The following is a 23,383-nucleotide window of genomic DNA, read 5'->3' as shown; positions in this document are numbered from 1 at the left end:
CCCGGTTCCCGTAACTCCCCTGACGGAACCCCAGCAGCAAGCGGGCTTGGGCGGCCCGCGAGGACGACGCCGTGCTGTCCATTTTGCTGCCCGCTGGGTTCTGAAAGGGCTCGGTCATTCTGTCACGGTTTGGCAGAAGAGAACCCAAATGCAGGCAGCAGTGAAGGGGTTAACAAAGAATATATTTATTAACAAATAGACAAAACAAAAACCCACGATGGGGTAAATCAAGAAAACAGGAAAAACTCAAACAGAACATAGACTGACTAAAACTGGACTAAACTGAGAAACACTTGACAAACTATAACAAAACACTAAAAGACTTACTAGACTAGACTCAGAATATTAAACAGCACACTGGGACCGACAGGAACAAGAACACCAGCGTACAGATACAATGACAGAGCACAGGACAATGAAACATGAGGACTATATAAAGGGGAGGAAATCAAGAGGGAACAGGTGTGAGACATGAACTAATCAACAAGCAATAACGAGGGATACAAAAGGGCGGGAAAACAGACAAAGACCGGAGAGAGTATCGAAGACCGAAAGGGTCAAAAAGACTCTCTCCACACATAACCAAAGACTTTGTCATGGCTCTGCTACAGGACCAAGAAAAGCATGACTAAATGAAGCAGAGCCATGACATATGCGTGTATGTGTTTGTGTTTACAAATACGAAATGAATATGCACAGTACCCAGACTTATATTATGTAAACACAAACTTTTATTCTGGATGAGATTAATCGCGATGGGGGTTGGTTCGTTTCACTCGTGGCGTGGAGTATCTTGCTAGCAGCATGTTAGCAACATGCTAATCATGCTAGCAAACATGATAATCGTGTTAACATCATGCTAGCAACAAATTCCAATCATGCTAGCAAACATGCTAATCGCTTTAGCATCATGCTAGCAACATGCTATTCGCGTTCGCATCATGTTAGCAACATGTTAATCGCGTTAGCATCATAAGAGAAACATGCTTATTGCGTTAGCGTCATGCTAGCAAACATGCTAATTGCGTTAGCGTCATGTTAGCAACATGTTAATTGTGTTAACATCATGTTAATTTATGCTAACAACAAATACTAAAACCGGTTTTCTTTAGACTTAAGCCTGGCTTTCACAGACTCGGTTAACATAATTTTTGTTTTCATCATAATAAAAAATGTTTAACCTAAACCCTTTCAAACTATTTTAATCTATCTGTCTGTCTTTCTGTCTGTCTGTCTGTTTATCTATCTATCTTTTAAAACTTCAAACCTTCTGGCTTAAATTTACTTCAAACTTTAAAATCAGGCTTTCTCAGTTTGTTCACAAACTTTTACCTCATCTAGTATTATATTTTATAATACTACAGTATACTACAATTTACTATGTTTGACTATGGTAAAATGTTACTATGGTATTTTACAGTATTTTTAATGTGGGCTATTACAAAATTTAGTAATCTTTTTCTAACATAAGATTATAATAAGTATAATGTATTTGCAATCTACCGTGTATTTTTTTTTACAGATTACACCATAATGTGTTACAGAACATACACAGTCAGTGTACACACACAGCAAGTCTTTTTGCAATTAAATTAATAACTATGTTGTTGTGATAATATTTTGATTGAGCTTAAGCCTCGCTCCCACTGCAATACGGGGGGAGCCAGAGTTAAGACTTGAGGCGTAAAAGTGTGAAAAACATCATTACATTTTTATTTTAAAAGTCATTATAATAGTGTCACGATTCAAAATATCTTCATGGCTCTAACAATTCAGCTTCAAAAAAATGTGGGAAGTTTTGTTATAATGACCCTCCTGCTGTGTAAATGTTTTTGAAACAATAAAAATAAGTAAATAAGTTAACGCAATAACACAATGATACGAAATTTATACATGCCTGTGTCTCATTCTCAGTGGTAATATAAAATGTATCTTGTTCTCAGATCGGTTCATATTTCGGCAGTGTTCTCCAGACGCATGACATCGACCGTGACAATTACACAGACATTCTTCTGGTAGGAGCTCCGATGTACATGGGCCCAGAGAGAGATGAACAAGGTCAAGTCTATGTCTACAAACTCAATGAGGTGTGTATGTGTGGGTGTCTTTCATCCATCCACACAAGCGTGTGATATGCCCCATTCCACATACTGAAAACATATGTGGAGGAGAGCGGTACTGCCATTTATCTCTGGGAGCTGTAAATCTGTATCTGTCTTGTGGCACTGAGTGTGTGTAGCGCTTGGGATTGTGTGTTGTGTATGTGTTCAGTCTGAGATAAGTGGTCCCAGAACAGGGAATGGGTTGGAATGAGAGCGAGGGCGGTTGCTTGGCATTGTGGGAATGGAAATCTAATGAAACTGTAACATCTCCTGCAAAATACCAGCCTCTGCAGAACACCTGCTCCCGGGAGCGTCCAAAAAGCGGATTAAATGGAGCAATTTCTTTGGTTTTGGTAGTTTGCCCATTTCTCCGTTTTTTTTCTTCTTCTTTTTGTAATGCATTTTATAGTGAAAGGCAGTATGATATTGATATTCCTCCTGCAGTCTATTGTTCTTGACAGTTTTTGTATTGAACCAGTCAAACTATTGTTTTTCCACAAGAACAAAACTTAAAATTGAAAAATGGGCAAACACAAAGTTCACACAATACTTGAACATACTTTACAGTTGTTCATGCTTTGTTGTGTAGACACAATGCCAGTAGTTGGGTAATAGAGCAGAGTTCAAACCTAAAACGCTGAGGTTTCCAGCTCTAATCTTTAACCACTAAGCCAAGGGCCCACAAGAAGATCTGCACTATTCTGAGCATTCAAGTCATCTATCTTCTTGTTATCTTCATAGGATGGGCTGTTTGAACATGAGATGACCTTGAAGCCAGTCAATCAGACGTGCTGTATGGCTCACTCGCGCAGTAACTGTAAAAGCGAGAGTAAAAATGAGCCGTGAGGTGCACGATTCGGCACCGCGATTGCTGCTGTACCCGACCTCAACCTGGACGGCTTCAATGACATAGTGATTGGATCACCACTGGAGAATGACCACAGAGGGGCGGTGTATATTTACCATGGTTCACAGCAGTCCATAAAGAAGAAATACGTACAGGTAAAGCATGAGATATGAATCTAAACTCCTAACCAATACCCATTACTCCGAATGTGTCCTAACCAGACTCAACTTTAATGTTTAGGGGCAGTATTTCTGTCCAATAAGTTTTTGATGTTTGCGGAACTAGCCAGTGCTGTGCAGCAGAAGTAGAAACCAAGTACACATGTGCTGGTTTTAAATTGTCAAATTACGGTAATTGTGGGATTTATCATGGTATTAGCACGGTAAAAGTCTCTTGAGCATTTAAGAAACTTAATCAATATTTAAATTATTTCACAAATAAATTATGATTTATTAAATATTAGCAGTATAGCCGCTGATTATGTATGTATTCTATTGTATAAGCTACTGTGATTTCAGAGAAATGAAAACAATTATGCTAAAAATGTTTTTATTTTTTCACGGTAAACGGTATTAAATACTGTCCAAAACCGAGAGACAGATTCATACGAAAATCATATCACCCTAAAGACTTTATATCGTCTCTTTATGTGTGTTTAGCGCATTGCTGCTGGAGGGGATGGGGAAAAAATGAAGTTCTTTGGTCAGTCAATTCACGGCATCATGGATTTAAATGATGACGGTATTATAGATGTTACCATCGGTGGAATAGGAGGAGCAGCACTTTATTGGTAAGTGTAACTTTTTTTTCAGTTTGCTTAAAGGCACAGTATGTCCTTTTCACGGTCACGAAACCCCACAGAGTTGCCTTGAAAAGTGCAGCTTTGTTCATTGCATTGACATTCAAAAAAGAAATTAGGGTGGGACATAAAAATTTGATGAAAAGCTTAGTAGAGAATGATGTCATAAGAATTGTTGATCTGTTTTGGTGGAAGTGAGAGACTATTTTTTTTTCGAAAGCTTGTATCTTCTAAATGTGAATTTGGCCAAGGTTTGGAACACACTAGTTTAAAGATATTCTTAAGGATAACATATTTATACTTAAAGCCAAAAAATGTATTTTGATTTCATGGGGACTTTAACAAAGCCATAGCTAGATTTTATTATATGACACATACTATGCTATATTATACATTATAACAGATGATTTTGTTATATTATATTTTACTATATTGCATTGCATTATATTATTTATCATGACTGGTGCTAAAAATTGGGTCTGTACTATACATAGGCGTAATTTGCTGGTGGGACAGGTGGGACATGTCCCCAGCACTTTTTGGAAGAAATTAAGTAATGCTTGCGGTTGCGGAAGCAATTTTTTAGGACCATTAACATATAAAACTTGTGGAAAATGCAGGAAACGAGCTTTCTTACCATCTCCCGTTCCTTGCACTCGTAAGTTATATTTGCGGAACACAGAGAGCCGCGACTCCAGAAACGCGGCCAGTATGAAATGCATGCATCATCCGCGCTTGTGGCACTTGCTTGTGCATCCAGTGTCCAAGCATAAAAGTGACATTTTTGGTGATCGAAATAAACAGTTTTTAAGTGTAATGAACCACAACAGCCAAGTGACCTTCCCCACATGACAGTTTGGGAACCACATACTGTGAGAGCTGGAGTCGAAAAGTTATTACAGAAACAATTTATTAAAGTATTGTTTTTGTCGTCTTTGTCCCCACCACTTTTCAAAACAAAGTCACGCCACTGGGTCTGTATGTAACTTGAACACTACCCTCTGGATGTCTAGTTTCCCCGTTCCCACCAGCAGTTTAAAATTTGAACCAAAGCCTAAATATCCCACACTGCCTTAACTTGTCCATCAGGGGTCATGTCCCTCTGCTACGACCCTGTTTCTTCTCAAACTTTGGCTCTAAAATTGTGTGAGAGGTTCTCCAACCACAAAATAAACTCTTGGCAGTGTTTTTTATTTTAGATCACCCAACAGAGATCAGTCACTCCCTGATTCCTGAATGTCCATAACATAACCCCGAAGCTTAGAGTCAAGCAAATGTAGAGTAAAGCCATGAAATTTAGTGACCTCTGCCATCTTTACACTCCACACTACACCACCCAACCTTTTTGGAGTTCTCCATTTGCATTTAATTGACCAAATTGTTTAACACTTAAGGGTTTTACTTGGATGGAAATCAGTGTATGATCTATGAACCAGCTGTTGTTGTACAGAATAAAGCGAAACGCCTATTTATTTTCCCAACATCGTTCAGTTTACATGAGCATCTTGTGAAAATGTTATGTGTCTATTCCAGGTCTCGAGATGTCGCGGAACTTCTTGCAGAGATGACCTTCGACCCAAGCAAGATCAATCTGCAACAGACGTGTCAGGTTCACGGGAAGACCACAGTATGTGTGAAGACCAGAGTGTGCTTTCAGTACCGAATCAAGTCTGAGAAAGATACGACAACAGGAACTGGTAAATGAAGGGCGTGCATGAGTGACACACATTTTTATTGACCGCATTCTTTTCATTCATAATGTATTTCACAGATTTTGTGTTTTCTATTTATTCAGTCATCAGGTACAGTTTAATGTTGGACTCTCTGAGAGTGATCTCCAGAGCACGCTTCAATGAAACAGAAGACAGAAGGTTGCAGAAAAACGAGTCTATTAATAACAGACTTTGCAGAGAACACACCTTCTACACGTCGGCAAGTAAATCAGTCTTCTCATTCACAAGAATTAAGCAGTAGCTGTACGAACAGCCCTACTGTACCTGCCTTTTGCTATGATGCCACTGTCTTGTTTTGGGATTTCAAGAATAAAGTTGACCTGTTAAAGTAATTCTTAAAATATTACTTACAAAAAAGAATTCTCGTAAATTATGATTTTTATTGATGCAATGTTATTCTTTCATTTTGTAACAGATTCTCAAAATATTTCTACTTCAATTTCAGAATTATTAAATGGAAGCTAAAATTAAAACTTAATTTTAAAATAGAATAATCATGATCAATAATCAAGGATCATGGATCCTTCTTTCTAACACTTCATGATACTTTGATTATAAAACGTTATAATACTTTGTAATACTTTATTTTTATACTAAACAATACTTTGTTTATAATACTTCATGATACTTTATTTATAAAACGTTATAATACTTTATATTACTTTATGTATAATACTAAACTATACTTTGTTTATAATATTCCATGATACTTTTGTTATAATACTTCAAGATACTTTATTTATAAAACGTTATAATACTTCAAGATACTTTGTTTATAATACTTCATGATACTTTGAATATAATACTGCATGATACTTTATTTATAAAACTTTATTATCCTTTATAATCCTTTATATTTAATACTTCATGATACTTTGTTTATAATGTTTCATAATACTTTATTCATAAAACGTTATAATACTTTCGTAATGATACTTTGTTTATAATACTTCATGATACTTTATTTGTCATACTTTATAATACGTTATTTATGATACTTTACACGTATATAATACTTTATAGTAATTAATGATACTTTATTTATAATACCCCATAATACTTTATAATACTTTTTTTATAATACTTAGAATCTCTCATCTGAACATAAAAATGACATATTGTTGTACTTTGTGAAGCAGACAGACCCACTTATAAAAACAATTCCTTTGATTACGAACTGTGTATCTTGTTTGCTTATGTCTCGGTAGATAAAGAGCATAAAACAAAGCGACTAAATCTGAGAGGACTCGAGTTTAATAAAAGCCAGAAGTTCTCTGATCAAAGGCCTGTGTAAAACAGTAAAAATGACCCTCTCTGTCGAGAGACTGCATCACATCCCACTTCAGTGCATAGCTGACCTCTGACCTCTAAAAGAAGGATGATATACAGTACAGGGACAACATAAAACATACGTAGGAAAAACACAAATCAGGTATATGTAGCCCAGGTGTACCTACACAGATTCCCGGAGTACTTGGAAATGTTTAGATTCAAATTTAAGAGTACCTTTTCATACAAAACTTTAAAATAACTATAAATAAATAAATTCTATATAAATTACTAAAAAAATAATTAAATTAATACAATTAATGAACATAAAATAAATAAATAAATAAAATTAGTATTAATTTTTTAATACCACTGCCATACTACCAGTTGCACATTAAGGATGCTAGTGAGCGAATCAATTTAGAACCATTTAAGAAACTTGAAAAAAAAAATTGGCAACATTTTTTATTGTTCCCCTACAGGATAAACTGGATTTCAGGGATCCCATTATGGTCACGCTGGAATTCGGGTTAGCGGATGAGGATAAAGGTCCAGTCCTGGATGGGGAGTTACCAACATCAATTAACAAGACTGTAAGATGCCTTTCTCACTTTTCCTGCTGTATAAGTGTGTTTATTGCAGAGGTGCTGGTTTACAGTTAATAAAGTGTCAGTCTCTAGGGCATAGAGCACAATGTTTACCAGTCCAGAAACCGCTAAACCGGCTGCTACAGTTATAATGCTCATTAAAAAGATGCTCATTAAAAAGAATGAGCAGATCTGGGTGGCTCGGAGTCGAAACTAAATTACAACTTTAATTTTTAGAGGTTTACATTACTTAAAATTTTGGGGAGCAGTTAAAGTGAACAAATTTGGTCAAAAGGGTGCGTTGGCTAAAACAATTTTGGAAAAACTCTTACATAGGTAGAACATTTTGTAACATACAGTCAGTTGCAGTCACAGAGGACAGCTGCATGTTTGTTATGTAACCCAATGTTTTTTTGAAGTGTTTATATCTCTTTCTCTCTCTACACGTACACACTAATACCCAAACAGAGAGCTTAGCATGCAGACGAATGAGATAAGATTATCTGAAGGAAGAGTATGTTTTCCTGGAGACATCAGCCAATGTAACTCCCTGAACATCTCTTCGCTTGTGTCTGCTCTGTAGTAAAAGCACTGAAGCCAGAAAGCAATTCCTGACACAGAGAACTGTGAAAAACCTTTGGCGTAATGCTTGTTGCAATTAAACATTGCTGGGAAATTGCATAAAACAGCACACATTTCTTAAAAGCTTCAGATGATTCTAATAATGACGTAATGTTTTATGGTTGTTCAAGTACATTGATGTAAATCTTTTTTTCTTTATGTTTTTGTTTATTTTAGATTACTTTGGTCGACTGTGGAAACAAGGACAAGTGTGTTGCTAATCTACACCTCAAAGCCACGGCTGACTTCTCAAGGTATTATTAATAGCTTTTATTGTTGGATCATTTTATTCTTTATATGATCATGTGTATTGCAGCCCATTTATTAAAGAATACCTTGGCTGTGATTTTTTTTGTACGGAAAGTGATTGATAGTGTATTTTTCGTCTGTTTATTACATTTATAGTTCTCTACTGCCCTCTTGTGTTGAATTGAAACAGTGAACCAGTTTTTTGTTGGACATAACCATGCTAAAATATAACAATTATGCATTCATTTAAAATTCACGATTCCATAGAAGAACCACTTTTGCCTGAAAGGTTCATAGAATGAAGAATGTTTTTAGACTATATGAAAAGGTAAGAAAGAAATGATGCTTATAAGAACCATTGAGTAAATGGTTCTTTGGGAAACCAAAAAAGATTCTTCTATGGCATCACTGTGAAAAACTTTTGTAGCACCTATTTTTATAAAGTACACATTTTAGTGGACCCCCACTTTAAGATTTTAAGCCCCCCCCCCAAAAAAAATATGTTGACCACGCCACTGTTTTGATGAATCTATGAGGTCCTCAATTCTATACGATGAACGAATATTGTGACCAATCCTACTTTCAACCATAGCTCTAAAATCTTGTTTACATATTTGCTCATTCAAACAAAACAAAACTGTGCTGTGTCTGGTTACACAACACACAAAACAAATGATGTCATTTGAGAGCTGCAGCAAAGCACAATATGTATTGATTGTAAAAGATCATCTACAGTAAATGAACTTTAAGCATGATTCATGTCAGCCTCCGAGTCTAATTGGTCTGGGAGGCAATGAAAACAATACTTGAACACTGGATGTACATCGACTGAATTGAGCATCTCTTATTGATTTATTTCTGTAGTCTTCTCATAAAGAGCAAGCAGGAGAAGTTCTATGTCAACGTCGAGATCCAGAATAGCGGAGATATTGCTTACAACACCAAGGTCTCGCTGAGCCACACAGAGAACATCAACTATGTCAAAGTTGAGGTGGGTTTTACTCTACAAACAAGAAAATATATTATTAAAATATTACATTCAAATCTGTGCACGTATCAGTTTTAAATGGAGCAGAAATCACAATATTTAAATATTTCTTATGATCACAATCACTGAGTCTTGCTTATTTTGAGTCTACCTGTGGAATTGTATTTTCATTACCGTCTCATTTTTATTTCTTTCATTAACACTCTTTGCAGCCTAAGGAGAAGGACTGTAAGACGAATAATACCAGAATAGTATGTGCAGTTGGATATCCTTTCCTCAAAACTAATAAAAAGGTAAGATTTGCCACAGCTATTAAACTACCATTATAAATGAATGCTTTTCATTAATTCTGTTTGCGTTCATCCAACAGGAAACATTCAAAATCCAGTTCGAGCCCAATCCTTCTAATATTCGTAAGGACATTGTTATCAATGTTACTGCGACCACGTAAGAATGACGTCCATCCATTTTTCTGTTTTGACACACGATTAAATAGGAAACGGAATAGTGACGTTTTAATGTCCATTTTCATTTTTTACAGTGATAGTGAAGAGCCAGATTCTGAACTGAAAGACAACTTTGTGAGCATCGTCATTGCTGTGAAGCACGAAGCCAACTTGCGATTCACTGCGTAAGTGCCGAAAGCCACATTCATTGCTTTATATTTATACCAGCCTAACAACAGACTGTTTCGAACTAAAACAGAATTGCAAAAACAATTTTTAAAAAAAAGTATTGTGTTTTTTTACATTTACTATTATTCAGTCATTCATCTACAGTATAAATCAATCAATCACATGTGGTGACCTCTTGGCTTTGACTTTTCTAAATGTTTTTTATACGTCTTCTCTAGTAACAAGTATATGAAGGAGGACTACATTATATTAAAAGAGAAGGAGACGATACCCAGTGTTTTCAACCACACGAGCGTCATCGGAGATGAGGTTAAAATCAGCTACACGGTAAAATCCTCCAGCTCTCCTTCAGGTCCTTGTCCTCTAGCCATTGTTGCAGAATAGAGAGAGAATAGATTGAGGAAGTATAAAAGAGAACCGTGTCTGTTTAATGGTAAATAATAGAAAATTTGGATATGACTAGGAGTCATCTTGGAAAAAAAGAATCTGCCCTGTGTCCGAAAAAAGCTCTTCTTCCATACTTTCAAAATGACCGAAACGTTAATATGCAAAAAACAGCTGGCGAGAAGGTTTCACAGTATGCATTGCATGGATGCTATTACAGCCCATGAGGCAACGGGAGCTAAAGCACCAAAATTCAAAATATCAATACATTTTGGATGCAGCGCTGATTTGGATTTTGTGGGTATTTGCAGATCTAGATTTCACGCCCTGATTTTACTCAACAGATGGAGAGAGACACAGAAATGCTGACTCCTCCACTGCAGCTCACAATAACGTTCCCGTATCGCACATCCGTAGAAAACTGGCTGCTGTATTTCACGGATCTCACCTATACAGATGTAGGTGTTTCCTCAAATCCATTATCGGCATGGATGACTTCACCCTTACTCAACACTGCCTCAACTATCTCATTTTATGTTTACAGAACATCAAGTGTGATGCCAAAAAGTTGATTAACCCTTTGAACATCAATCCTGACAAGCCTCACACAGTGACCTCTAAAAAAGAAACCTTGAGCGTTTATCTTTTGGTGAGTAAACACTCCTGTGGATATGAATGAGAACAGTAATAATGAAAGATCAATGCCAAAATACTAGTTTATCTTTTTCTCCATCGTTCAGAGTTGTAAAGAAGAAAGAAACCCCTGCAAATCATTTAGCTGCTCCATCCCACCTGCAGACTTCAACCAGATCAACGCCACATTTCGAGTGTGGAGACCTACCTTCATCAAAGTAAGACCATCTCGCTCGTCTTTTACATGTACATCTCCATATGATGTACTAAAACACATTGCTAATGGCATGTATCTTTTTTAAACATCTAGGGAGAATTTTCCAGCATCTACATGGCAGTTGATGCTTCGCTGCAGAGTAAAAACACTGAGCTGTTTGTGTTAAATGAGAACATTGTGACTCGAGAGGTATGTATGAAAACTGCTCTGGCTTTAGAATTATACAGGGGGTGTAATATTTGGACTTTTTGCGTAAATGAAGCATGGTAGCTGGTTTGTGCTGGTTTAAGCTGGTCATGTGCTGGTTTAAGCTAGTCCTGAGCTGGTTTAAGCTGGTCCTAAACCAGCTCAGGACCAGCTTAAACCAGCACATGACCAGTACAAGCCAGCTACCATGCTTCAAAACCTACCTAACCAGCATTTAAAGGCGGGATGTCCGATTTCTCTTAGCCGTTGTTGATGTTCAAATCACCAAAACAAACACACCCCTACCCCCATCTTTCGCTTTCGTCAGCGCTCGGCTCGGCTAATGTCCGTCCTGTGCACTGTGCACCTTACTGCTGATTGGCTACAAGGTTGTTTTGGTACTCGGCCCGACTCAGTTGTCTAAAGCGTAATTCGTAAATCAGTTTCCCCGCCTTTAAATTAAATCCAAATTTATTCCCATAGCGCTTTTCACAGTTTTGCATTGTTGCAGCTTTACATACAGTACATACTGTATGGACAGTGGTAACAGAAGTAAAAAAAGGTTAAAAAAAGTAATACAAAAGATATTAAACATTAAGAAGATGCGCCACTACCATTACAATAAATATGGAGCAATGCAACTCTCAATATGGCCGCTCGAAAAAGGTGACTTTAGCGCAATTTAAGCTTAGCAAAGTTATTGGACAGTTCATATATTTTAATATTCTGTAGTCATTCTCCACTGGTTATTGCAATTCATATGTGTGAATTATTTAACCATACTACACCGTTGTGTTATAAGGCCAAGTCTTCATACTCAGAAGTATGGTAGTCATGACGTCTCACAGTATGGGCTAACTAGACCACACTAACCAGCTAAACCTTATTTACCATCAAACAGAGGAAGTCAGCAAAACTCTATAAACCACACTAACTGCTAGTGTTGCTACATTTTGTTTTGAAACCATGACTATTGATAGTGTTTATCTTCACAGGTCAAGATTCAAGTGACCAAAGACATACGAAGTGGAATCCCACTGTGGATTATTATCTTGAGTATTCTTCTAGGACTTTTAATACTGGCTCTTGTTATCTTCGCTTTATGGAAGGTAAGTAATGTTATTTGTGTTAAGTTAGCTTCCCCCTTTGACATGCACATGTTAGACTAAATCATTCGCCCATCCACTGTGATCTTGAATGATAAACGGGTTTTTCTGCAGGCGGGATTCTTCAAGAGAAAATCAGTAGAAGACATGAAAGAAGATATGAAGGAATAGATTTGAGGCCTACAGATCTGTAGACGCCATTCCTCAGGTCAACTCATACGACACAGCCAGCAAACATCATCAAGATCACATTCATCTTTCAGAAATCTGATGATCACTGTACGTCGGGGTTCACAAAAGATCCCTACGTCTTATAGTTGACCAAGGAGAACCCAACATTTTGCTTGAATTATCTTCATGTCCTCACTGCAAAATTCAGCCGATGAGCCAAATGTGAAGTCCCGCACCACGAGATTGGTGGACATGTTGCCAAATCGTCAAGCTTCCAAATGGAAAACACAGGAGGTCCATCAACCTAAAAATGAGGTAGATCAGTGGTTAGAGCATGGTGCTAGCAACACCAAGGTCATGGGTTCGATTGAAGGGATTGCACATGCTCAGATGCAAATCTATAATGCAATGTAAGTCACTTTGGATAAACGCGTCTGCCAAATGCATAAATAAAAATAAATGAATAAATAAAAACTGACATCCCACCAGCCTAAAAACCCCCCCACATATAACCCATTTACATCCATCATCAGCAGACCTCAAGAACCTGTCCTGACTTTACACACCAAATCAGAAACATACCTTCATATGGAGATCTGTTTCAATTTAGTTCTAGAGCTTTTTTTAGACACTGTACAGAGATGTTTTTGAGTTCAAGCATTTGTTTTCATTTGTGTTTTGTCATAGGCTTATAAAAATCGGCACTTTCCTTTTAGTTCACAAAGTAGGTTTTTGGCACTGATGTTTTTCACACTTTTTGTCTTCAACCGCGAATGGAAGACAAATGGTCTATTTGTACTGTAAATATAAAGCTTATAGTGTATATAAAGTTATGTTTGCAATATAATGATAAATGAACTGCTTCATAAAAGCGATTCCATCATCTGTGCCACACCCACAGTAGCTTGTTGAAGACATTTCTCAGGTATTCCAGATATCAAATAAGTGTCTGGAATCGTAAAATTGGACAGTCATTTCATGTTTAGTTCTTGCTATATGAAAATATCAAAAACGAATTATTTGAATAAACAAGAAATGTCAAAGGGTAAAAGTGCCCAAAAATGAAAATTCACGTGTTTAGATGTTTTTCTTCTAATTGCAGTAGTATTGCAGATATTATTAAGAATCTTGAAACGTAATACAATGTAAAAATTGACTTTTTTTTTTAAAACCTGACAGTCCCTGACAAAAATTATAAATATAAAATTATCGCTGATAAAAGAAACCTTCCATGTCCAATTTAGCTGTTTTTCAGGAAATGGAAAAAACGCTGTACTTCTTAAGTGATGACTGTGTTGTCAAAGTTGACAAGCATTTTTTAATACTTTTTATTGGTTAGATATTTGCAAAACCTAGTGATAAACATAAAGGGTGACTAATAATAATGATTTGTGGCAAAAATAAACATCACAAATATGAAGAAACAAGGTTTCAGAAGGACAGGACAGCAGTGATATTTATGTTGCAAGGAAAACCATACATGTTTGAAATGGCATGAGGGCGAGTGAATGATGGCAGTTATTCCTTAAAAATGAAATAAAGACATTATTTTAATGTATGGTCCCTAAGGGGAAACTTAATGTGAAATAGTATAGAAACATGAATCACAAATTTAGCAGTATGTTGCCGGTAACTATGACTAAATGAAAGATATTGTAGTGTTCATACGTCTATGAGTGCCTTAATGTAATGCAGTGGGTCTATGAGTATAAATTCTGCATTTCTCTGTCACCCATTCAAGTCTCGATAAATTATGAATAAATGTATTACTGAAGCAGTAAGCCAATGTTTTAAACTGTTAAACCGAGTTATTTTTATTCCCTATTCATATGTATAAGCAAAGTTTCAAATAATTAAAAGTGCTTCAGGAGTTTCAGGGGAAGTTGTTTCTTAATCCACACGGTACATCCTTGTACTTCATTTTTGTCAAGTGTCACAGTATTACTTTTGGCAAAGTTCCACTGTTGTCATTTTAACACTATATGTTTTCTTTATGATTTACATAGTTCCTGCCAGCCATGAGATTCAATTGTATATATGATCAGTCAGCGTTCATGTTTAATGCACATAAAAAACGTTGGCTATGTCAGTCACTCTGCTGTGAAGTTTCTGTGTAATGCACTGGTTTGTCATTTTGTACATAGTCTTCAGCACGAAGCTAAGAAGCATTGCACAAATTGTCCAAAAAACATGCGCAGAAGAAAATAAATGCTTATTTTCTCATTTTAAAAGTTAATGAGAGATGTTTGTGTGTGTTTTCTTTTATATACTGTAGGAATATACAGTATAGCCGGTTTCAGCGGCAACAACAAACGTCATGTGGCCCAAACTTCACTTCCGGTAGACCTCCACAAAGAATCTGTAACTGTTGAGTAGTTTTAATTCAATTTAATACCATTAATATACAATAAAATATTAAAGGCGTAGTTCACTTCAAAATTTGCCCCATTCACGTTCCATAGTAATTTTTATTCCTATATGGAGAGTCAATGAGGGCAAATGATATACTGTATATATATATATATATACTGTATATGTAACGGAGGCCAGCTAGTGAAGAACTGTGCAGTTTGTAAACCTCACTCCCCGACCAACAGAGATGATCTAGCACAAACACTAGAGAGTGCGGACTTCAGCCTCTTCGTTAGAGCGCCCGTCTCCCATCCCGACCGACGGCGGTTCGAGGCCCGCGCAGATCGGAGCGAGCAGGAACGATTACACCCATATATATATATATATAAAATACATTTTAATATTATGACCAAACACAGACCGGAAGTTAACTTCGGGCGTGCATCAGATGAAACCGTCTATACTAAAATGATATCATCCACATACACTAACACACTATTAGTGTAACCATCAACAACAATCTTTTATGATCAATAATAATAAATGCTTTCTGAAGCATCAATAGAATAATAGAATGTTTAGCAAAAGGCCTATTCCAGTGTAATGGATGTGACATTTTCAGTCAAAACTTAAAATAAAAATTCTCAGAGAATGCATTTGTTACCAAAATACTGAATCATCTGTTTATATTTGACTAAACACCTGAGTCCAGACATCAGAAAAATATCAATTTACTATTTTAAAGAGGGAAATATACATGCGTTATGGATTATGGATACATTATTGAGAGACAACATACTTTGACAAATTTCTGTGAATTAAAATGCTCAAACCAGAAGCGATAATACCCAACAAATGAAGAGGGGATGGCTCTCCGGAGACCATAAAATAGCTATTTTATTTTAAATTTCATGTACCGATTTATGAGGAATATGGACCGTTATCGATGTGACAATTCCGGTATGGATGTGACAATTCACTTACCGGACTATGGACAATCATGCTTTAAAAACAAACAAAAAAAGTGCTAAGTGACCTATCAGTACTGTGAAAAGCTTTTATTTGATCATTTATCTTAACATTTGCATGAAATTGCCCAAAAAATTGACAGTAATGTGGTAATAATAATTTGATAATTTGATTGATCTATAATAATAAAACAATTTATTCAGCCAAGTAACTTTATAATAATGACTTTCAAAACAACTGAAACATAAAATCAGATACATTTTAACGAAACTTGAGGTTTAGTTTAGGTCCTGATGGGTGAAAATGTACCTTGTGGCTTAGTACAGTTTCAGCAGCCAGTAGGGTTACAGACAATGATCTGCAATATTTCTTAAACATTTCCTGTTTGCTTTAAAACTATGTTAGTAAGGTAAACTGTCTGGGGCGTAATATCACTTAATCATTGGGTTAATCATTGTTTGTGTGTGTGTGTGTGTGTCATGGTCTCCGGCAGACACTCACACTGAAGACATTACTAATCAAATTAACCCCGCCCCTTCCTTACTCCAGCCCACACTCATATCCGGCCAATCAGAGTGGACAAAAAGAAACTTTTTCTCTTCCTGATTCAATAAAATAAAGAATCATATACAATTCTATATTAACTTAAATTTTCCATCTGAGTGGTGACAGATGTAAATTTCACATTCCGGTCATTTGTTTAGATAACATATGTTTAAACACAAGCAAATCTGATCTGGTATATGACCACATCCTCTGATAGTCTTGAGCCACTACGGGTTGTTTCCATAAGACTGTGAGACTGCACACATTAGTATCTGCTGTCCTTTCTTAATAAGCAATGGATCAAATGGATAAAGTTTGGATACTGCTTTTCTTTCAGAGTGAGTACCTGTTGTATGTATGTTGTCTAATGTTAAATCATTGTTTATATTTTGCAGTGTGTAGTGTAGTGTAAACATCTGGTTACTACTATAAAGGATGGACATTCTCAAAATTTCAACAAATGTGTACTTGAGTATGTACTATAGCTGACTACACTTGAAACAAAAGTTTACTGTTTTGTTTTACAAAATGTTTAAAGTATTTTTGAAATGCGGTAAAAATGTCAAATGGATATAATTTACAAAATGGATATAAAATAACATGGAAAAAGTAGTTTTTTTTCTGGCACTTAGCTGCCAGAATATTATCATTTTTTATGTTTTTTTACGCTGTATGGTTTCATAATGAAACTGTTGGCACAATTTAGACGTCCATATATCTCTTACATTTCAATATAAATCTGTCTATGACTAAAAGTCTTTGAGTTTGAAAAGAGTTTGTTGTGAGGGTGTGTTGAGGGTAAAGTCTAAAAAGGGTTGGGTGTTCGCCTTTATAGTAATCATTGCTTTTTTATATTCTGTGTTGATTAAATGTAAATAATCGGTAACACTGTATTTCAATAGTTCACTGGATATATTTATAAAATAAATCATGTCACCTTAACTGTAAAAAAATTAAGTAAAAAATTAAAAAGAAAATTCTGTACAATAACAGTTCCCTTTCTGTTGGTCTCTCGACGTTGTGTCGAGCCAACAGATGGGGTTCGCTCTTGAGAACCTATCGCTTCTGACTATTTTAGAAAAGGCCAATGAAATTGGTGAATGAAATTTGCATGCCGGACTCCGCCCTCGGATATCCGGGTATAAAAGGGAGAAGGCGTGCTGCATTCATTCACCTTTTGTTCTTCGGAGCCTTCACACTTGATCGACGTCGAGACTTCAAACTCTACGCCGAATTACTGCTGGAATCTTACGACATGGTGCAGCGGACTGTCCCTTCCTGCAATGACTTCCCCTGGGCGTCTCGGCAGTGCCAGAAGTGTTTTCACTAAAAGAGCAAATTTCTCCAGCGTGGCATGTCCCGCTGTTCTCGTGGGTGCAACACACTCATCGAGGAGGGGGACGGACACGATGTCTGCTTCCAGCACGCTGGGGCAGACGTTGTGGATACGTCCTGCCCGCACTGCGGGCGGTTGACGATTCAGACGTTGCGTTCACGGGTGATATGAGGATTACTGTGAGCGTTAATCCGCCAGCCACTGGCTCACAGACCGTTCCCCAGGAGACGGTCCCACCATCTTGTTCCTCAACCACGTATTCGGACACAGTGCGTGATGATGATGAGATGTCCCTTGCAGCATCGGGGGGTGACATACTGCCATCCGACTCTGATGATTCCTCGGAGCTACCTCCCTCGGGGGTCGAGCCCAGGAAGAAGCGGATGTCGAAATGTCAGCCATGCTTTCCCCGGGCCGCTGTGAGCGTTGGGTTGCAGTGCCCGCACTGCCTCTCCCGGCGCTCGCGGCTGGATACATGGTGCCTCGGGTTTGGTTGGGACCCCTCGGCATGGATGCCCTAGCGCACATCTGGCCACGGGGCAAGCAGAAGTATGCCTTCCCCCCAGTGAGCCTCATTGCACAGGTCTTGTGCATGGTCAGGGAAGAGGAACATCAAGTTGTTCTAGTTGTGCCCTATTGGCCCAACCGGACTTGGTTCATGGAGCTAAAGCTCTTGACAACAACTCCCCCCTGGCCGTTCCCCCTGACCCAGGGGAAGGGCACGTTACGGCATCCCAGGCCTGGAACTTCCATGTCTGGACGGGATGAGGAGATCCTGAGTGGCCTACCCCCTGTGGTAGTTGAGACCATCACTCAGGCTAGGGCCCCGGCCACTAGGCGGCTATACGCCCATAAGTGGCGCCTCTTCTAGTCCTGGTGCTCTTCTCGAAGAGAAGACCCGCGGAGTTGCTCGATCAGGAACGTGCTGTCCTTTCCCCACACTGGAAGTGTATGTAGCCGCCACTGCCACTCATCACGACCCAGTTGCTGGGAAGCCTCTGGGACAGCACGACCTGGTCATTAGGTTCCTAAGGGGCGCGAGAAGGCTACCGCCTCGTCCGCGCTCCGTACCCTCTTGCGACCTTGGTGGCGGGCCTCAAGAGCCCCCCCCCCCTTTGAGCCCCTCGGAGATGCCGCTATTTCTCACCTCTCGATAAAGACAGCTCTCCTGATGGCGCTCACACTCCAAGAGGGTAGGGGACCTACAAGCACCCTCCGTGTCCACAGATTGCCTAGTACTCGGGCCCAATGTTTCTCACGTTATCCTGAGATCCCGGCCCGGCTACATGCCCAAAGTTCCCACCACTCCCCCTAGAGACCAGGTGGTGAACTTGCAGGCGCTCCCCACTAGGGAGGAAGACCCAACCCCGTCCGTGTTGTGTCCAGTACGCGCACTGCGCCTCTACTTGGACGGCACGCAGAGCTTCAGAAGCTCTAAGCAGCTCTTTGTCTGTTTTGGAGGTCAGCAGAAGGGGAGGGCTGTCTCCAAACAGAGACTGGCGCACTGGATCGTGGATGCTGTCGCTACGGATGCCATCGCTAGAGCAGCCCTGCCCCCTTAGGCCGGGGAACAGTTCAGTTATTTACCACATAGCTCTAACCGGACCTAGTGCTCCAGACGTGGTAACCCCCCCCCAGTGGGCCGTTCCGTCTGATGTATCCTCATGAATGGTTCCCACCTCGGCAACCCATGACCTCCCTAGGTGGACTCCCACCTTGTGGTTAACTCCTTCAGTCCGCACATTTTCCCACGAGTTCTCCCCTGATGGTGAGACCATGTTGGTGTCTCCACTAATTCCTCCCTACGGTAGGTAATAGTCTCTGTAGAGACTCTAACACTTACTCTAACACTTTACTATGAAAAAAAAGTTTACTGACTAAGTTACTTTTGAACTACTTATTCCACTAACCCTAACATGGCTTATCAAAATAAAGTGTAACAAAATGACACAACACCGTATGATACTGTTTGAGTGTGTGTGCGTGTAAAACTAGCCTAAAAAATGTATACTTAAACCATAGGTGTCTGCATCGCTCAAACTCAGAGTTTTAATGTGGGGACTGCAGGTGCTACAATCTTCTCAGGTCCTGCAGATGAAGAGTTTGGATACAATGTACAACAGTTCAGCAACAGTCAAGGAAAATGGTAATGGTATGCATTCACACCAGAAATGTTGCTTTCAAACAGGTCCACTGGTTTTAACACTGTGGCTATGGCTGGTACACCATCATAACGCTGTGTTTAAAATGTAATAAATTAAGTTATCAGAAACAAAACTGTCATTAGAAATAAAATTTGCCTGATTGTGACAATGCAGAATACTGTATTTCTGAGTGTCAGACTAACGTATTCGAGAATCGAGACAAAGTTCGTGATCACATAAGAGGTCAAATGAAACATAAACTGTCTCAACAAATCTCAATGACTAAATCCTGCCTGTTATACCAGGAACAAATGCAGCATAAACCCTCTTTCAATGGAACAGCTGCTTTTGACATCTTTAAGTACTGTACACAAAAAAGCAACTTATGTGCTGTAGTTACGCGTCTAATGTTTTTGTTATTTCTTTGTATTTATTGCCCTTCAGGCTGCTGGTGGGTTCTCCCTGGAGTGGATACCCTCACAACAGAAAAGGAGACATCTACAAGTGTGAGATCAATAGTGCTCGCTGTGACAAACTAACCATTCAAAGTAAATCTCTTTTTATTTCATATAAAAACTTACTTATGAAAAAATACTGTTAAATAGCGTTGCATTCATTAGGAGCCTCAAGTTTCATGTAAATATTGTGGTTCATGAATTTAGTAATGTGTACAATGTATTATGGAGGACTAAACCTGCAAAAATTATAAATAAATAAATAAATGTATAAATAAATAAATATATAAACGAATAAATGTAATAATATGAAAATAAATAAAGGAATGAATGGTTTGATAAAACAAAATAATTCGTTTTAGCTATTATTGATCTTAGCTTTAACTTTTCTTTTCATTTTTTAAATTGATGTATTATTTTTTGTGTCCATTTTTTAATTATATTTAATTATTATTATTATTTATTTTTAGATTATTTTATTTATCATTTCCTTTTATTTTTACATTTATTTATTTATACGTTTATTTATTTTTATATTTATTTATTATCGCATGTATTTATTTCCACTTTTATTTATTTATTCTTGAATTTATTCTTACTTTTCTGTGTCTTGTATGATAATTAGATGGGTTGGTCTTGCCTACTATTGGTTCAGCGTAGATTGAAGCGTTTGATCGATTACTCTTGACTTGTTTTGGACTAACGTCACGTCACTCACTGATCGTTTGCTTCGTGTATAACGTTAAGTAACTATGGCGGGCGCACAATTAGCTAGAGAGTTACAGCATTTAGCCAATGAAGTCGATAACCATGCATCAAATGACTATGTGTCATTCAGATTAGATGCACTTATTGATGATTTATTACAGATTGACGGCGAGATAAATGACAAAGTTCTCCCTCGGTTGTTAGCCTCTTTGCAGCACATTCAAAGTCTGTGCGAGTCAGAGGGTGCTATGGTGGCGTTACAGTTCAACTGGTGAAAATCATAAAGCACAAAATGTAATAAGGTTTAACTACACAGATGAGCTTGTAAACCGAAGTCGCAAGCTAACGCTTTGTCAAAGTGATAGTTATAAGCAGCCTTTCGGTTAGAAAAAGCGTAAAGATTTAATGTAACATGATGTAACATAATGTAAATGAATTGAGACATAGTGAACTTAAGTCACAAGTTAACACGGTAGTAATGAGCATCGTTCTTTCACTACAGGGGCCATCAAATGGAAACCATTCCTTCTAAAAAGACGTGGTTACTAAACGGTACTCGTAAACTACATTCCATAAGAGATAAATAACACAGAGGTCACAAGTTAAGACGGGCATATTCCCTTGATTCATCCAGCTGCATATTGTTGTGTGACATCTTGATATTATTGCAAAGATCCGCAGCAGCTAGCATTGCGAAATAGCTTAGTGTAATTGTTACCGTAGTGACACGCTGCCTCGCTTTATTGTATGGGTACGAATCCCGTGTCAAATCGCTTTATTTATTTTTTCACCTCGCTTCAGCCGTTACGGGCGATCATACCAATAATTTGCAATCTTAACAAGAATGTCAAAATCATGTAACAAGAAAGTCTGTGTTTATTAGACATCTTAATATCAAGTCGTCTTGTGCTTTCAGAATCGACGAATCTGCTGAGGTCGTTCATGCACCTCTTTGGCAGAGGACCTGTAACCGGAACTTGGTCACCACCTTAGCACCCCCTGACTCGCACAGATTTTGAAGAACTTTGTCATTTATCTCGCCGTCAATCTGTAATAAATCCTCAATAAATGCATCTAATCTGAATGACACATAGTCATTTGATGCATGGTTATCGACTTCATTGGCTAAATGCTGTAACTCTCTAGCTAATTGTGCGCACGCCATAGTTACTTAACGTTATACACGAAGCAAACGATCAGTGAGTGACGTGACGTTAGTCCAAAACAAGTCAAGAGTAATCGATCAAACGCTTCAATCTACGCTGAACCAATAGTAGGCAAGACCAACCCATCTAATTATCATACAAGACACAGAAAAGTAAGAATAAATACAAGAATAAATAAATAAAAGTGGAAATAAATACATGCGATAATAAATAAATATAAAAATAAATAAACGTATAAATAAATAAATGTAAAAATAAAAGGAAATGATAAATAAAATAATCTAAAAATAAAAAATAATAATAATTAAAAATAATTAAAAATGGACACAAAAAATAATAAATCAATTTAAAAAATGAAAAGAAAAGTTAAAGCTAAGATCAATAATAGCTAAAACGAATTATTTTGTTTTATCAAACCATTCATTCCTTTATTTATTTTCATATTATTACATTTATTCGTTTATATATTTATTTATTTATACATTTATTTATTTATTTATAATTTTTGCAGGTTTAGTCCTCCATAATGTATCACACCAATCGACAAAATCAAAGCACCATGAAACTGACTATTCTATTTTAAAGTGGTTGGATTTTTGCTCATCTGTTGACAGTCTTTGTCTCTTTGCAGACTCTTTCAGCATAGATGGTGTGCAGAGTATAAACATCAACATGAGTCTGGGCCTGACCTTCACCCCAATAACTAAAGGAAACGCATTTATGGTAGGACGGAAACTGTAGCAGTCTTTGCGCTTACCGAAAGTATACTTTGCATGCCATTTTTCTACAGGCCAAATTGTGGAAGTAGGTGTGAAAAAGACCGCAAGTGCATGTTCAACATTTGATAACGTCACGGGGCAGGAAGGAGCAGATGATGTCTCGAGTCAGAAAGCTTCTAAACATGATGAATGATGGTATTTTTAGACCTATGCAGTCTTGCAAACTAGTAGCAATGTGCAATTTCCTACATTGTTTCTCTAATACAGTCTACTTGATGTAGAAACAAGTGAGTAAATTCAGATATTTTGAACACCATTTATTCACCCTCATGTCATTCAACACCTATGACACTTTCTTCTGTGGAACACAAAAGATGATTTTTTTTGTGAAATGTCTCAGTGGTATAGTGTCCATTAGGGATGTAGCAATATTACCGCAATAGCAAAATTGTCTCAATATT

General features: G+C 37.6%; 2 protein-coding genes across 4 annotated transcripts in view; both read left to right on the top strand.

Moving 5' to 3' along the window:
• itga1 (integrin, alpha 1) overlaps nt 1-14,755 on the top strand; it is a 48,707-nt gene extending 33,952 nt beyond the window's left edge. Inside the window, 18 exon segments of the mRNA XM_057321007.1 lie at nt 1,944-2,087; nt 2,844-3,104; nt 3,609-3,739; nt 5,282-5,445; nt 5,544-5,680; nt 7,233-7,343; nt 8,136-8,212; nt 9,072-9,198; nt 9,408-9,488; nt 9,566-9,642; nt 9,737-9,826; nt 10,049-10,157; nt 10,559-10,672; nt 10,759-10,863; nt 10,955-11,065; nt 11,158-11,253; nt 12,246-12,359; nt 12,471-14,755. Coding sequence (XP_057176990.1) covers nt 1,944-2,087; nt 2,844-3,104; nt 3,609-3,739; nt 5,282-5,445; nt 5,544-5,680; nt 7,233-7,343; nt 8,136-8,212; nt 9,072-9,198; nt 9,408-9,488; nt 9,566-9,642; nt 9,737-9,826; nt 10,049-10,157; nt 10,559-10,672; nt 10,759-10,863; nt 10,955-11,065; nt 11,158-11,253; nt 12,246-12,359; nt 12,471-12,527 — 2,106 coding nt within the window. The 3' untranslated portion in view covers nt 12,528-14,755.
• Nucleotides 14,756-16,533: 1,778 nt separating this feature from the next.
• LOC130545993 (integrin alpha-2) overlaps nt 16,534-23,383 on the top strand; it is a 28,006-nt gene continuing 21,156 nt past the window's right edge. For 2 of the 3 annotated variants that reach the window (XM_057321005.1, XM_057321003.1), the window contains exons 1-4: nt 19,222-19,537; nt 19,753-19,876; nt 20,319-20,422; nt 22,835-22,926. In XM_057321005.1, coding sequence (XP_057176988.1) covers nt 19,399-19,537; nt 19,753-19,876; nt 20,319-20,422; nt 22,835-22,926 — 459 coding nt within the window. In that variant the 5' untranslated portion in view covers nt 19,222-19,398. Of the gene's footprint in view, nt 16,733-19,221; nt 19,538-19,752; nt 19,877-20,318; nt 20,423-22,834; nt 22,927-23,383 lie in introns of those variants that run through there. The other variant, XM_057321004.1, reaches the window with a different exon arrangement.

This window comes from Triplophysa rosa, linkage group LG22 (genome assembly GCF_024868665.1).
Source record: "Triplophysa rosa linkage group LG22, Trosa_1v2, whole genome shotgun sequence".
In the NCBI taxonomy this organism is placed as follows: Eukaryota; Metazoa; Chordata; class Actinopteri; order Cypriniformes; family Nemacheilidae; genus Triplophysa; species Triplophysa rosa.
This window is presented reverse-complemented; position numbering and strand designations above follow the sequence as displayed.